General features: G+C 49.5%; 1 protein-coding gene across 3 annotated transcripts; it reads left to right on the top strand.

Annotated features, from left to right (window-relative positions):
- The first annotated feature begins 576 nt into the window (after window positions 1–576).
- Prss55 (serine protease 55) lies at window positions 577–12609 on the top strand. Of its 3 annotated transcripts, none has more exons than XM_042285007.2 (6): window positions 590–717; window positions 3900–4026; window positions 4338–4527; window positions 8745–8995; window positions 10882–11024; window positions 12266–12609. In XM_042285007.2, the coding sequence occupies exons 3-6, from the start codon at window positions 4445–4447 to the stop codon at window positions 12590–12592; spliced, it is 804 nt and encodes a 267-aa protein (XP_042140941.1). In that variant the 5' UTR covers window positions 590–717; window positions 3900–4026; window positions 4338–4444; the 3' UTR covers window positions 12593–12609. The 3 variants fall into 3 exon arrangements, with proteins under 3 accessions (XP_006988861.1, XP_042140941.1, XP_076401300.1); XM_076545185.1 differs by lacking the exon at window positions 3900–4026 and adding an exon at window positions 7559–7632 and having other exon boundaries at window positions 601–812; XM_006988799.4 differs by lacking the exon at window positions 3900–4026 and having other exon boundaries at window positions 577–717.
- The last annotated feature ends 1709 nt before the right edge of the window (window positions 12610–14318 follow it).

Raw genomic sequence — 14318 nt, 5'->3', positions numbered from 1 at the left:
CCATCATCTGTTTTTCCACCCACTGGAACATGGGGCACTGATAAAGACTTCCTATGTTGTGGTCATAGGTGGTAGGTGTATCAGGGTTCTTCAGAGGATCATAACCACTAGAATGTGCATACATACGTATCAAAAATGGGACTTCTTAGATCGACGTACACAGTGTGGGCTGTGTAGTCCAATCACGGCTATCAGCATGCCAAAAGAGGCTGAGACTCTGGTAGCTACCTAGTCTATAAGAATGGCTGTCTCAGCCATGTTCATCCAGCTCCCAGCCTGGCGGCCAGTTTGCAAGTCTGGCCTGACTTTTGCGGTGACAACTCAATGTGATAGGCTCCCCAGAAAGGGAAGCTCGTGGACCTTTAGAAGAAACAGTTACGACAGGACCAAAAACCCCAGTGTCCAAAGAGGCTGGGTGATAAGGATGGGAGTCAGGCCGGCTGAAAGGGAAGTTCTAGGGATAAAGTCTTCAAGGATGAAGTCCTGGGCGAGGCATCACAGAAAGGAAATGATTTAAGAGGAGTCTTCGTGACTTCATGTGAGTTCTCAACACAGCCATTATGACATCGATAGCCTGCCTAGCCTAAGGCATCTGAACAGCCAGCAGGCACCATTCACTCAGCCCAGCCTCCTAACCTCCAGCATACAGCACAGCAGGCGCCATGATCCTGCCCTCCATTCTGCTACTTGTTGCCCACACCCTGGGAGCAAATGTTGGTACGTGGACTCCTCTCCCTCTGGCCAGAGCTGCTGACCCAAGCAGGGCCAGCCAGGACACCTCTCCTCGCCTCCTTTCATCCTATCGATATGTGGTGAGCATTGAGGACAAAGGAGACAGTGGACATGACCCAGGCATTAGCCAATGGGCCACCAGGAGGCCACCTTCAAGAGCACAGACCCCCCCCACACCCATCCCTCTTAGGGGCTACCTGTCTAATCGTGGAGTTTTGGCTTGGAAAATTAAAATTCTACCTCACCAAAACCAAGAAATAAGGAGGTGCCCAGAGCTTGGGCCAGGAAGTAGAAGTGACTTAATTCCCCCCCCCCCCCGCCGCTTCTATGATAAAATACTCTGACAAAGCAACTTAGGGAGAAAGGACTTATTCTGGTTCACAGTTCAAGCTTATAGTCCACCATGGGTGGGGAATGAGGAGACAGGAGCTTGGAGCGGTTGGTCACATCAACACCTACGATGAGAAATCCAAGAGTGATGGACGCCTAGCCCCCGTTCTCCTCTTATACAACCCAAGTTTATTTCACAGCTTCAGGGGTGGGGGGAATTAGCCTCCACGGGGACACAACTTTGACTTGGACCCGTCTGAGCTGTACCCAGACTTCCTTCCAGCACTCTCCACACTGCCTCTGAGCAGAGCAAACATGTCTGTCTGCCCAGCCTTCAGTGTGGCCCGGGGACACTCCACGGAGGAGGGCACGGGGACACCATAGGCAGAACTGGTCCCTCTGGAGTCCAAGTCACTCGAATGACCCCTCCCTGTGGGGGCCGCTGATGTTGCCTTCAGGTTTGGTGTTCTGGCTGCTTCCACGTTGGTGTTATGGGGGTGTTCTCAGGACCAAGGATGTAGAGAGTGGAATTTTCTGCCAGTTCCATGGGGGCTTCGGCGCAAAACGGACCTGAGAAGTCCCGAACCAACTGTGGCTTGAGGATTTTGCTCCGTGCCAAGCACTTTGAGGGGCCCTTCAAACACCATCACCACATTGGATCCGTAGGCTAGCCTGGTGGGGTGGAGCCTCACGCCCATCATAGGGATGAGAAGGGAGGAGATGAGCCAGGCTAAGCAGTGTTCCCTTGAGTCATTGGATAAGGAGATCACAAACCGACCTCTGCTGTCTGCCCAGAACCTAGCCCCTAGCCAATTCTGTAGCTGCATCAGAGAGAGGGGCCTGGAACAGACACTCACTGGCCAATCAGTCAGTCAAGCCTCTCTCTGGGGGGTTATCTCGATGTATTGGCTTCCTCACATGGGCCCACATTTCTAACAAGATAAATCACATAAGGTTCAAATACGATTTGTTGAAGTTATTGCATTTTAATTTAGTGTGTGTGTGTGTGTGTGTGTGTGTGTGTGTGTGTGTGTGTATGTGTGTGTGTGTGTGTGTGCCTCATAGCACACATGCGGAGGTCAGAGAGCAGCTGTGGGAATCAGCCGCCTCCTTACACCATTTAGTTCCCCTGGAGTGGAACTCAGACCATAAGCCTTGGCAACAATGGCTTTAACCACCGAGCCAGCTCACTGCCCGCTCAAGTCTGATTCATATCCTGATCCTGATCTTTTCATTCAAGTTTATATCACAGGTACCTCCCCCACATCACTAGAAACTCCCCATGAGCCTCATTTACATGGCTGAGAGATAGTTCAGGGCACAGATACCATGACACCAGCTTGTCTTCCGTCTGTTGCTGTTGTGACCCCCCCCCCCCAAGGGACGTCTTCCAATACCCAGATTTTCCCCTTACGACAGTTCTAGCACAGAATCCTTCTGTTAGAGGATTGAGTCTCCTGGTCATTGAGTGCCTCTCTGACAGGTGGTATGGCCCCATCCTGAAGACACAGCATCACCAAGACATGCATGCTGCTTTCTCCACTTGGAGCTGGCATTCTGGGGTCAGTGGCAGACAGAAGGGCTCCGCAACGAGCTGGTGTCCACTGTAACGCAATGGAGACAGCTAAGGCAGCAGACAACATGGAATGGCCAGGGCACAGGGTCATGTTGGAGGAAGCGTCACTGAAGAAGTGATTCTTGTAGGGAAAGCCTAAACACAGAGAGCAAGCAGGCCACCAAGGAGCGAACATTCCAGGCACAGAGTAACTGAGAAGCAGGTGGCCTGGCTTTAGATTTGGGTCAGGCCACTGACTAGGCTGTGTGCTCTTGGACAATTCACCTTTGTCTGAGGCAGCACTACTTCAGTGTGATCGTGAAAAGGAACATGAGTTCATCTTTCTGCAGCGCCTCTAACAGTGTCAGACCCAAGGTGAGCACCGTGAGTGTGTTTGGTGAACAAAGAGGATGTCAAGGTCAAAAGCCCAGGAGAAGACATTTGTGTGTTACAGACCGCTTAAGGCTCTTGACATACACTGCCAAGTCTCGGCTTTCTTTCACAGCCCAGCAGCTGCAGCCTCTGCCGCCAGCTGCTGAGCGGCACAGCTGTCCTATATGGACCAGATGACAATACTAAAGGCTTCTAGTGGCTTCTGGCACTTTTCATGACTCCGTGGGGGTCTTGTGCACCTCTTCCTTACCCAGGGCTCCTGTCACATCATCACAGGCTGGGTGGTTCAAGTCCCACCAGCTTCTTCTCCGTGGTCCGTAGGGTAGAAGTACAATGTGGGGATCCCAGGGTGAAGGCGAGGGTGGATAGGACCATGCCCGGCCTGAGCAGTGGGGGAGAATTGCCACTGTCCATGTTCTGACGTTGAGTGGCTGGTCTGGATCTTTGCTTCCTTCCTCGGAGTCAGCGCTGTAGTATCTCTCTTTGTCTTGAGTCTCCCTTCTGTGTGTGTGTGTGTGTGTGTGTGTGTGTGTGTGTGTGTGTGTGTGTGTGTGTGTGTGTGTTTGCCTGTTTGGGGCAGTGCACATATGTATGCACGTGTGTGTGTAAAGGTCCAAGGACGAACTCAAGGGTTGTTCCTCGGCTACCGTCCACCTTGTCTTTTGTGACAGGGTGCCATCATTGGCCTAGAATTCACCGAGTAGGTGGGGCTGGCTGAACCCCCAGGATCATGCCTGTCTTTGCCTCCCCAGCACTGATGGTACAGCCATACTACCACACCTGGATATTTTTACGTGGCTTCTGGGGGCTCCGACTCAGGACCTTGTGCTTGAGTGGTGAGAGGTTTGCCACCTGAGCCACCTCCCCACCACGCCTCTGTTTTCTTCAGGGCCTTGAGGATGACAAGACCACGCCACCAGCCATTTGACGACCAGCAGGTTCATTCCATCCCACAGATCTCTGTTGCTTTGTAAGGGGAGAGATTTGCCAGTCCCGTGACACAGTTGCTAGACCTGGTGTGTGCCTCTGGTGGTCCCGCTCTGCCCACCCCATAGGAGTCGGCTTCTGAAAGAATTTTCTTCCGGGTTCACTGGTTAGAAACAGGCTTGGTAAAGCTGCCGTCCTGAGAGCCCATGCAGGATGTGGACAGAGCCAACACCTCCACCCCACAGCCAGAGCCGTAGGCTCCTTCCTGTCACAGCGGGGGAGCCTTGGTGTCCTGGCCTCAGAACATCCCCAGGGATTTCTCTCCCCAAGCTAGACCCAGCCTGGCCTGCCACAGGTTGACTGACAGTCTGTCTTTCCCTTTGGCTTCGCATTCCTTCAGAATGTGGCGTGAGACCCCTCTACGACAGCAGAACTCGACACTCCAGGATCATAGGAGGGCAGGAGGCTGAGGTGGGTGAGTTTCCGTGGCAGGTGAGCATTCGAGAAATGAATCATCATTTATGTGGCGGCTCCATTATCAGCGAGTGGTGGATCCTCACCGTGGCTCACTGCTTTTATTCTGAGATTTCGTAAGTACTGAGGCCTCAAGTTATTGGGGGGGGGGGGGGAGATGGCGTGTACTCAGCCACACACAGGCTGTGAGAGGGATCCTAGTGAAATTGGCCCCCTAGACAGACAAAAATGACTCCCCTCCTTCCTTCCAGTCTGGAGACTGATGCAGCTGACTGGAGACAGTGCCTGAGGTCACCCCGTCCCTAAGGCCTTGGCCCCATACCTCTCCTATGACATTCAAGCGTTCCTAGGAGGAAGTTCTAACTCTTCACATCTGGCTTTCTTGCCTGTCTGTTGCCCCTCTTCTTGGTTCTTACAGAGATTGATTTGTCCTAGGCCATCAGTGGGCATCTAGCATTGACAATTACCCACACGCCAAGGTCTTTGCTAGGACTTTTCCTATATACTAATTTATTTGACTCCACAATGACCTTTGGAAGGAGGTAAAAGAAATCATTATTTTGCAGAGAGGGAAATGGAGGTCTGATGACTGTATCACTTGCCCAAGTGTATATCCGGTAGACAAAGGCAGGGAAGAAAATCTGGAGTTTGCCTTCACCTCCTTTAAAAAAAAGTTCAGGAAACTATGGGAAGAGAAGGCATAGCCTGTAATCCCAGCTGCTGGAAACCCGAGGCAAGAGGAGCGCTCATTTGAGGCCAGCTGGGGCAACTCGCTGAGGCCTTGTCTCAAAATAATAAAATAAGCTTTAGGATGGGATGTAACATGGCTCAGTGATAGGGTGTTTGGCCAGACATGGTTGATGTCATGGGTTCTGTCTCCAGACCCACCCAAACCAAGAATGCTGTAGCTCCTCCTCTTGCAGGAGACTTGGAGACCGGTTAAGATAGTTAAGAAGCCCCTGGCCATCTTTCCTGGCTGGTGCTTTGTTTTGGAAGCTCTCTCTGTGTGTCCAGTGGAAGCTCCAAATGAAACCCTGGCCCTCATTTCTAAATGGTCGGGGAACTTAATGACACAAGCAGGGACTGCTGCTGTGTGTGCCACCACCTTGCCTCTCCGACCGCTGGTTTTCTCCATGCCAATCGGTCCTCTGTGGGCGTCTTAGTTAGGGTTACTATTGCCGTGATGAAACACCATAACCGAAAACGTGGGGAGGAAAGGGTTTATTTGGCTTACACTTCCACATCATCGTCCATCACTGACGGACGTCAGGACAGGATCTCAAACAGGACAGGAACCTGGAGGCAGGAGCTGATACAGAGGCCATGACTTGCTCTCAATGGCTTGCTCAGGCTGCTTTCTTATAGAACCTAGGATCACCAGCCCAGAGATGACACTGCCCATAATGGACTTGTCCCTTCTCTATCACTAATTAAGAAAATGCAAAGAAGTCAGAGAAGCATCACCCTTTACAATAGCCACAAATAATATAAAATACCTTGGGATAACACTAACTAAACAAGTGAAGGACCTTTTTGATAAGAACTTTAAATCTCTAAAGAAAGAAATTGAAGAAGATATCAGAAAATGGAAGGATCTCCCATGCTCATGGATAGGTAGGATTAACATAGTAAAAATGGCAATCTTACCAAAAGCAATCTACAGATTCAATGCAATCCCCATAAAAATCCCAACACAATTCTTCACAGACTTGGAAAGAAAAATACTCAACTTTATATGGAAAAACAAAAGACCCAGGATAGCTAAAAGAATCCTATACGATAAAGCAACCCTTGGAGGCATCACCATCCCTGACCTCAAACCCTACTATAGAGCTATAGTAATAAAAACAGCTTGGTACTGGTATAAAAACCGACATACGGACCAATGGAATCGAACTGAAGACCCTGACATTAATCCATGCACATATGAACACCTGGTTTTTGACAAAGGAGCCAAAACTATACAATGGAAAAAAGAAAGTATCTTCAACAAATGGTGCTGGCATAACTGGATGTCAATATGTAAAAGATTACAAATAGATCCATATCTGTCACCATGCACAAAACTCAAGTCCAAGTGGATCAAAGACCTAAACATAAATCCAGTTACACTAAACTTAATAGAAAAGAAAGTAGGAAGCACTCTTGAACACATTGGCACCGGAGACCATTTCCTAAATAAAACACCAACAGCACAGACCCTGAGCACAACAATTAATAAATGGGACCTCTTGAAACTGAGAAGCTTTTGCAGGGCAAAAAACACAGTCAATAAGACAAAAAGACAGCCAACAGAATGGGAAAAGATCTTCACCAACCCCACATCTGACAGAGGATTGATCTCCACAATATATAAAGAACTCAAGAAACTAGACATCAAAATACTGAACAGTCCAATTAATAAATGGGCTAAAGAGCTAAACAGAGAATTCACAAAACAAGAACTACAAATGGCTGAAAGACATTTAAAGAAATGCTCAACATCCTTAATCATCAGAGAAATGCAAATCAAAACGACTCTGAGATACCACCTTACACCTGTTAGAATGGCTACGATCAAAAACACCAATGACAACCAATGTTGGAGAGGATGTGGAGCAAAGGGAACACTCCTCCACTGTTGGTGGGAATGTAAACTTGTACAACCACTGTGGAAATCAGTATGGCGGTTTCTCAGAAAATTAGGAATCGAACTACCTCAAAACCCAGCCATCCCACTCTTGGGCATATACCTAAGGAATGCTGATTCATACCATAAAGATACATGCTCAGCTATGTTCATAGCAGCACTATTTGTAATAGCCAGAACCTGGAAACAACCTAGATGCCCATCAACGGAAGAATGGATGGAAAAAATGTGGTACATATACACAATGGAGTACTACTCAGCAGAGAAAAACAATGAAAGCATGAAATTTGCAGGCAAATGGATGGAACTAGAAAAAATCATCCTGAGTGAGGTAACCCAAACCCAGAAAGACAGTCATGGTATGTACTCACTCATAGGTGGATTCTAGATATAAAATAAAGAACAATCAGACCACAACCCATAGAACCATAGAGGCTATATATATAGCATGGAGGTCCCTAGGACGACTGCGGCTTATAATAAATTTCGGTTTTACTCAATTATTGAAAAAAAAATAGCCAAGTGAATGGAAACACATGAACTATGAACCAAAGGCTGAGGGACCCCCAGCTGGATCAGGCCCTCTGAATAGGTGAGACAGTTGATTGGCTTTATCAGTTTGGGAGGCAACTAGGCAGTGGGACCAAGTCCTGCGCTCATTGCATGAGTTGGCTGTTTCAAACCTGGAGCTTATGCAGGGACACTTGGCTCAGTCTGGGAGGAAGGGACTGGACCTGCCTGGACTGAGTCTACCAGGTTGATCGCAGTCCTCGGAGGAGGACTTGTCCTAGAGGAGGTGGGAATGGGGGGTAGGCTGGGGGTAAGGGAAGGGGGTGGGAGGGGGGAGAATAAGGGAACCCGTGGCTGATATGTAGAACTGAATGGTATTGTAAAATAATATATATATATATAAAGTTATTGATTGGTTAATAAATATATTAACAGAGATAAAAAAAAAAAAAAAAGAAAGAAAGAACGAAAGAAAATGCCCCACAGGCTTGCCTGCAACCTGATCTTACAGAGGCATTTTCTTAATTGAGGCTCCTGCCTCTGGATGACGTTCACTTGTGTCCATTGACATAAAAACAAGCCAGCGAAGGGCGGGGGGTCCTCAGAGAGCCCAGAACTGAACTAGTTCAACACTAGCATCTCATTCAGGTCTGGAAACCCCAAGGTCACAAGTCTACTCCCTCTGTTAGTATCTGAAGGTGCCATGTCACCCACAGGTTCGTGTGTTCGAACACTTGGTCTGCAGGTTCTAGTGCTGTATTGGGAGGTTGTGGAACCTTTAGGAGGTTGGACCTAAATAGAAGAAGTAGGTCACTGGGTGGGGGACCTTGATAACCCAGCCCACTTCCAGCCACAGTCTCCATCTGCTCCCGTTTCATACAAATATGGGCATGTAGCCTTCTCTCCCACACCACACCTTCTCTGCCAAAATGAACTATATCTTAAACTGGGTCCGAATAAGCGTCTCTTCACACAGTGTCTTGTCAAATATTTGGTCATAACAGGGAAAGGAGATACCATGTTCTTTCTATACTCTTCAAATCTGTAAGCCCTCTGAACAACTGCCCCCGTGGGACAAGGTCCTAAAAGGCCTCTAGAACTACGGTGGGTTTAGAGTTTTAGACCCATTGACCTCTTCTGTTCACTCCAGCTTCCGTTCTTCTTCCTTCCTTCCCTCTGGCTCTGTGCCACCAGCCCAAAAGAACTGACAGTCATAGTGGGAACCAATGACTTGACTACCTCCTCACCCACGGAACTAGAGGTCAGCAGCATAATTCGCCACAAAAACTTTCAAAGACACAACATGGACAATGATATTGCCTTGTTGCTGCTGGCCACGCCCATCAAATTCAATGATCTGACAGTGCCCATCTGCCTGCCTTTCCAACCCACCCCTTCCAGCTGGCATGACTGTTGGGTGGCAGGATGGGGCATAACCAACTTAGGTACGTGACTGCCCGGGGCCTCATGGGAACTACGGGATCCGGGAGAGCAGTGAGGAAGGACAAGGAAGAGTGAGAGGGTGGTGGGGTGGCTTTCAGTGGAAGAAACCTCCACACACTGGGCTCTTAGGAGCCTGGACTCAGCCTCTTCTGGGTGCCAGAGAGATGCTGCGGCTGAGATGCCAACTCTGAACCAATCCCTGGGTATGGTCAGCCGGCACAGAGTGGTCTTGTCTGTGTGCTTAGTGGAATTTCAACCACCATAGTTGTCCAAAGGCCCTACTGTTGTATTTTTAGTTCTCACATGGTAATGACTCCTACCTTGTTCCTACAGGCTCCCATGATGCCCAACTCAAGGCTGGGCTTGTAATGCTCCTGAAGTGTTAATGTTACCATTTATGACATGTTAGGCTGTTACTTAGTCAAAATAGGAAACATATACAGAGCAGGAATGTGTGAGTAAATCCCCACTTGACTGCCCCCCTTAAGAAAACCCCCAAAAGAAACAATGGGTAGGAGAGAGAGAGGAACCACCCAGCCTAAAGCCGAAGCAAGCCTCGGGCCCATGACGATGTCTTGTGTGAACTGAGCCTGGAACTTGACTTCTCTTAGCAGCTTAGCAGAGGAAGACAGGGAGAGCCAGCTGCTGGCTCCAGACAAGACTTAGAAGTGGGGAAAGAGGGAGATGGGGATCTACAAGGTTAAAGCACCCTGTGAAGGAATAACTATGAATTTCTGTGATGAGAGTTGAGACATTCAGACAAATTCCTGCTGCCGGAGGCCAAGACACTGCTTCTTGTCATCCCTTTTGTACTCATTATTTTGTGTAGGACCAAAATGTCTCCCAGAAACATGTGAGAAGAAAGGGTTATTTTGGCTCAGGATTTCAGGGATCTTGGTTCATTATTTGGGGAAGGCCGGGCATAGCGGCTCTGAGCCCAGGGGTGGTAGCATGGGGCAGAGGGTACTCACCGTGCAGTAGGCCAGGGAGCAGAGAGCAGGACAGAACAGGGAAGCAAGAATCATCTTCAAAGGCCTACTCTAGAGACCTACTCCCAGCAGCTAGGCCCCACCCCATAAAGGTTCCATAGCCTCCAAAATCAGCCCCATCTGTGGAGAAACAAGTGCTCAGAACATGGGCCTGCTCTTAGAGGCCTTTCAAATTTAAACTGTGAACCTCCAAGATCCGGCCAGGAGCTGGAGAAATGGCTCAGTGTACCCACCGAGTCCCATTCTGCTCTTGTAGGAGGTCTGAGTTCTGTTCCTAGCACCTGTGTTGAGAGGTTCACAACTGCCTGTAACTCCAGCTCCAGGGGATCGGATGCCCTCTTCTGGCCTCTGTGGGCACTCATGTGCTTATGCACACACAGATACATACGTGTACACACACACACACACACACACACACACACACACACACACTCAAAGTTTAAATCTTTTCAAAAGACAATCCAGCACATCTATCAGTGCTGGAAAAACCTAATGATAATTTTTTCACTGCGGTACAAATGTGTTTTTAATGGCCCCGTAGCAGGGATGGGAGCTAGGAGTGCTGTGTTCCTGTAATAAACAATAGTGATAGGAGTGGCAGGGAAAGGCTCACAAATATGTTTCCTGGGGTTGTCAAATCCTGGAGCTTTGGTGGAACTGGTCCGGAAGAGAACTAAGGTTCTAAATGAGAGGAACATTTCAGTGATGATAGATAAAGTTCAAGTGTGGGTTATCTGAAGGCTGTGGGTCCTGAGTCTATAAGGAGCAGGAAGGAGAGGGTTTGGGCTGGCACAGGAGGGTATAAGGCTGTCTCCAGGCCAGATCAGCTTCATTGTCTGCATAGAGACCACCCCGCCCCGACCTGGTGGCCTGTCCAATGTGCTTTCTCTCTATGCCAGTCAATAAAACATCTTCAAAAACCGACCTGATGAAGGCACCGATGCATATTATAGACTGGAAGGAATGCACAAAGATATTTACGAAGCTGACCACAAACATGCTGTGTGCTGCATATGGCAATGAGACCTATGATGCCTGCCAGGTAACGAGGGCCAGCAGCCCCTCCCTTAGCCTGTAGCCCACCCGTAGGTGTTTCCCTTGCAAGAGTGTCTCCCCTCCCCTGGGAATAGATTCAGATTCTAGAGCCTGGGAAGGGCTCACTAAAGCAAGCTTGAGGACCCTAGTTTGGTCCCCCAAACCCATGTTAAAAAAAAAAAGCCAGGCATAGTGGCATACACTTGTATTCTCAGCACAGAAAAGGTAAGAGACCCCCCTGGGACTCTGAGGCTAGCCGGCCTAACAGGCAAGTCCAGGCTAGTGAGAGAACTATATTCTCAAAACAAAAACAAAACAAACTGAAACCAAAACAAAAAGACCAATAGTCGTTAGTGGACACAATGTCTGAGAAACTGGAGGTGAAGTTGTTCTCTGGCCTCTGCGCACACCTGAACCTATGTGTACACTCAGGAGCATTTATATGCATGCACATGTGCATGTACACACACACACACACACACACACACACACACACACACACACACACACACACACACAAGTCTGAAAAGCACGTAGGCATGAGGGCCTTGAGTCATGGAACCAAGGCAGGAATTCTGAGTCTTTGGGTAAAGGCTGTACCCACAGTATCCCTGGCACTTATTGGGGTCCCCCTGGAGGGTGAGCATGCAACAAGTCCACAGACGATTTCAGGTCTTTAGGGTCACTAAAGCCCTCAGGATTCCACCAGTTTTCCACCTGTCTCTGACTCTGTGGCACTGGGATCACAAACTTTTGTCACCATGCCTAGCCTTTTTAATGTGGGGTGTAACATACAAGGCCAGCAGTGTGCAGGATCAGAAAGAGAGGCTTGAGGAGAGAAACTCCAGAGAGAGTACGGAAGACAGGCTGTGGGTGAGAGATGTGCCCCGACCGTGGGCCAGGTGGGACACAGGAAAACTTACAGCTACAAATGGCGCCCTCTACTACATTTGACACCCAATGTGGGACTCGAACCCATGACCCTGAGACTAAGAGTCTCATGCTCTACCAACTGAGCTGGCCTTGTTTGTTGCACCCCATGACTCCACAAACCACTCATCAGCGGCACATTTCTCCCATAGGGCCAGGATGGGGTGGTCACCTTGGTCAGTGGTAACCAAATTTATTTGACACATCATTTATTTGAATAGACCAGGTCAATAGATCTCTTCCCATGAATGAGATGTGCCTGGCCTCAATGGACAGCTAAAAATGGACTTACTATGGAGCTGTGTTCTCTGTCCACAGGGTGACAGTGGGGGACCACTTGTCTGCAACACAGAGCCTGGAAAGAAGTGGTATCAGGTGGGCATCATCAGCTGGGGCAAGAGCTGTGGAGAAAAAGGCGTTCCAGGAATATACACCGTGTTGTCAAACTATACCCTGTGGATTCAGAAAATAGCCCAGATAGAGGGGAAGCCCTTGGGTGTTAAGCGTTTGAGGGACTCTGGCAAGAAGAAAACCAGAGGACGCAGCCATTCCTCCAAATGCCAAGCACTGGGCTACCCCAAACGCTGCCTCCTGTCCTGCCTTCTGTCCTGTGTGCTACTCAGAGCCTTGTCCAACTGGGAATAAAGTGATGCCGTCTCTAACCCCCAGCATGTATGTGAGAATATGCTTTGGGGCCTGGCTACAAATCTGGGCCAACATCATGGAGCTTGGGGTGAGGGCAGAAACAGGAGGACCCCAAAGGCAGGCTGGAGGCCTGGTTCGGGGACTGAACGTGGACACAGCCAGATGGGGACAGCTCACTCTGGTGAACCTGGCTGTCACCCTTGGTCACCTGTCAGGTTCAAGGCAGTTTCTGGTGGGAGGGGCCTTCTCTAGCTAGTGACTCCTTTCATCCCTCCTACCTGAATGAAGTCCCTTTCTACCCATCACCTTCGGAGGCTGGAGAGATGGCTCAGTGGTTAAGAGTGCTTGCTGCTTTTGCAGAGGACCCAGGTCCAGTTCCCGGTATTCACGTGACTGCTCCTCACCACCCGTACGTAACTCCAGTTCCAGGGGATCAAATCCCCTCTTCTCACCTTGCTATGCTCCTGCACACTGATGTATACCATCCATACAGTCAGGCACACACACAGAGACTTTTTTTAAACGTCCAACTAAAGGGGATGTAGAATAGAAATCACCTGATCTGTTTGTTTGGGAAAATAAGTCACAAAGACTCGGCTGAGTTCACATGGCTTTTACATCTTGCTGTTGGCTTTAATCCCAATCCGCTGTTTATCTGGTTAAGAAATGGGTCTGGGGTTGGGAAGACACTCATCTAAATGAGTGGAGACAAGTTGGGGCGTGTGACAGTCACTGGCCTTCCCACAGGCTTGTCAGTCCTTGGAGGAGACCCTCCTGCCACTCGGTGGGGATATGCTGGTGGCCAGCCCAACCATAGACAGACAGTCCTCACTTTAGGATTTTGCTGGTGCATCAGCAGAAATAACCCTGTACCATGGGGACCTTTGCACCTACCTGTGTGCATCTCTGCCAGCAGAGGACTCCAGAGCACCTTGGGGTTTCTACCCTCCTGGTCACTGACCCCAGGGGCATACTCTGGACTGGCAGATCTCAGGTTCTCCGAAGAGTGAACAGGTGAGTGGGGAAAGAAGGTGGCGTGTGCAGAAAGATAGCATGGGCCTGATTGGGGGTGGGGCAAATCAATCATCTCATGATGGTCCCTATAGAGAAGTCCAACCCTCCCTCCAGTACCTCACAACCTGACTGTGTTTGAGGATGGGGGCCGTAAGGGTTAATATTGCTTGTCAACCTGACAGGGCTCAGGTAACCCAGGAGACAGACCTCTGAGCAGGTCGGTGGGGGAGTTTTCACAATATGCCAGCTGAGGTGGGAAGAACCCACCCTGAATGTGGCTGGTACGAATCCCAGTGCTGGAGCCCCGTCTCAGTGAAAAGGAGAGTGAGCTGAGCACCACATCCATGGCTATCTGTCTCCTCACTGCGGGTGCCACGTGACCAGCTGCCTCCCGCCCCTCCTGCCACCATGCCTGTCCTGCCCTGACGACTGTGCCCTTAAACTCGGAGCCAGAATAAACCCTCCCAACGTCGCTTTCTGTCAGATATTCTGTACTAGCACAGGGGTCTTTAAAAATGTCCTTAAGGTGAAATGAGGTCACGAAGGGGACTGGGTCCAGGGTGGCTCATGTCCGTACAGAGGAAATCTGGACACAGGGCCAGGGGGACGACTATGAAAGCTCAGACTCCCAGAAGTGAATTTGCAGTTGAAGCCCCAATGTGAGAGTTTGGGGTGCATTATGACCCTCCCCAGCGTCACCCCTCAGCCCTGG

Source organism: Peromyscus maniculatus, chromosome 9 (genome assembly GCF_049852395.1).
Source record: "Peromyscus maniculatus bairdii isolate BWxNUB_F1_BW_parent chromosome 9, HU_Pman_BW_mat_3.1, whole genome shotgun sequence".
NCBI classification, from domain to species: domain Eukaryota; kingdom Metazoa; phylum Chordata; class Mammalia; order Rodentia; family Cricetidae; genus Peromyscus; species Peromyscus maniculatus.
The sequence above is the reverse complement of the archived record's forward strand: the minus strand, read 5'-3'. Positions and strand labels throughout refer to the sequence as shown.

What these genes read in the sequence shown, in the direction of transcription:
- Prss55 (XM_006988799.4), top strand. Translation starts at nt 663, where the DNA reads ATGATCCTGCCCTCCATTCTGCTACTTGTTGCCCACACCCTGGGAGCA. An exon ending in CACCCTGGGAGCAAATGTTG is followed by an intron (nt 718 to 4,337) that starts GTACGTGGACTC and finishes GCATTCCTTCAG; the next exon opens with AATGTGGCGTGAGACCCCTC. An exon ending in ATGGGGCATAACCAACTTAG is followed by an intron (nt 8,996 to 10,881) that starts GTACGTGACTGC and finishes TCTCTATGCCAG; the next exon opens with TCAATAAAACATCTTCAAAA.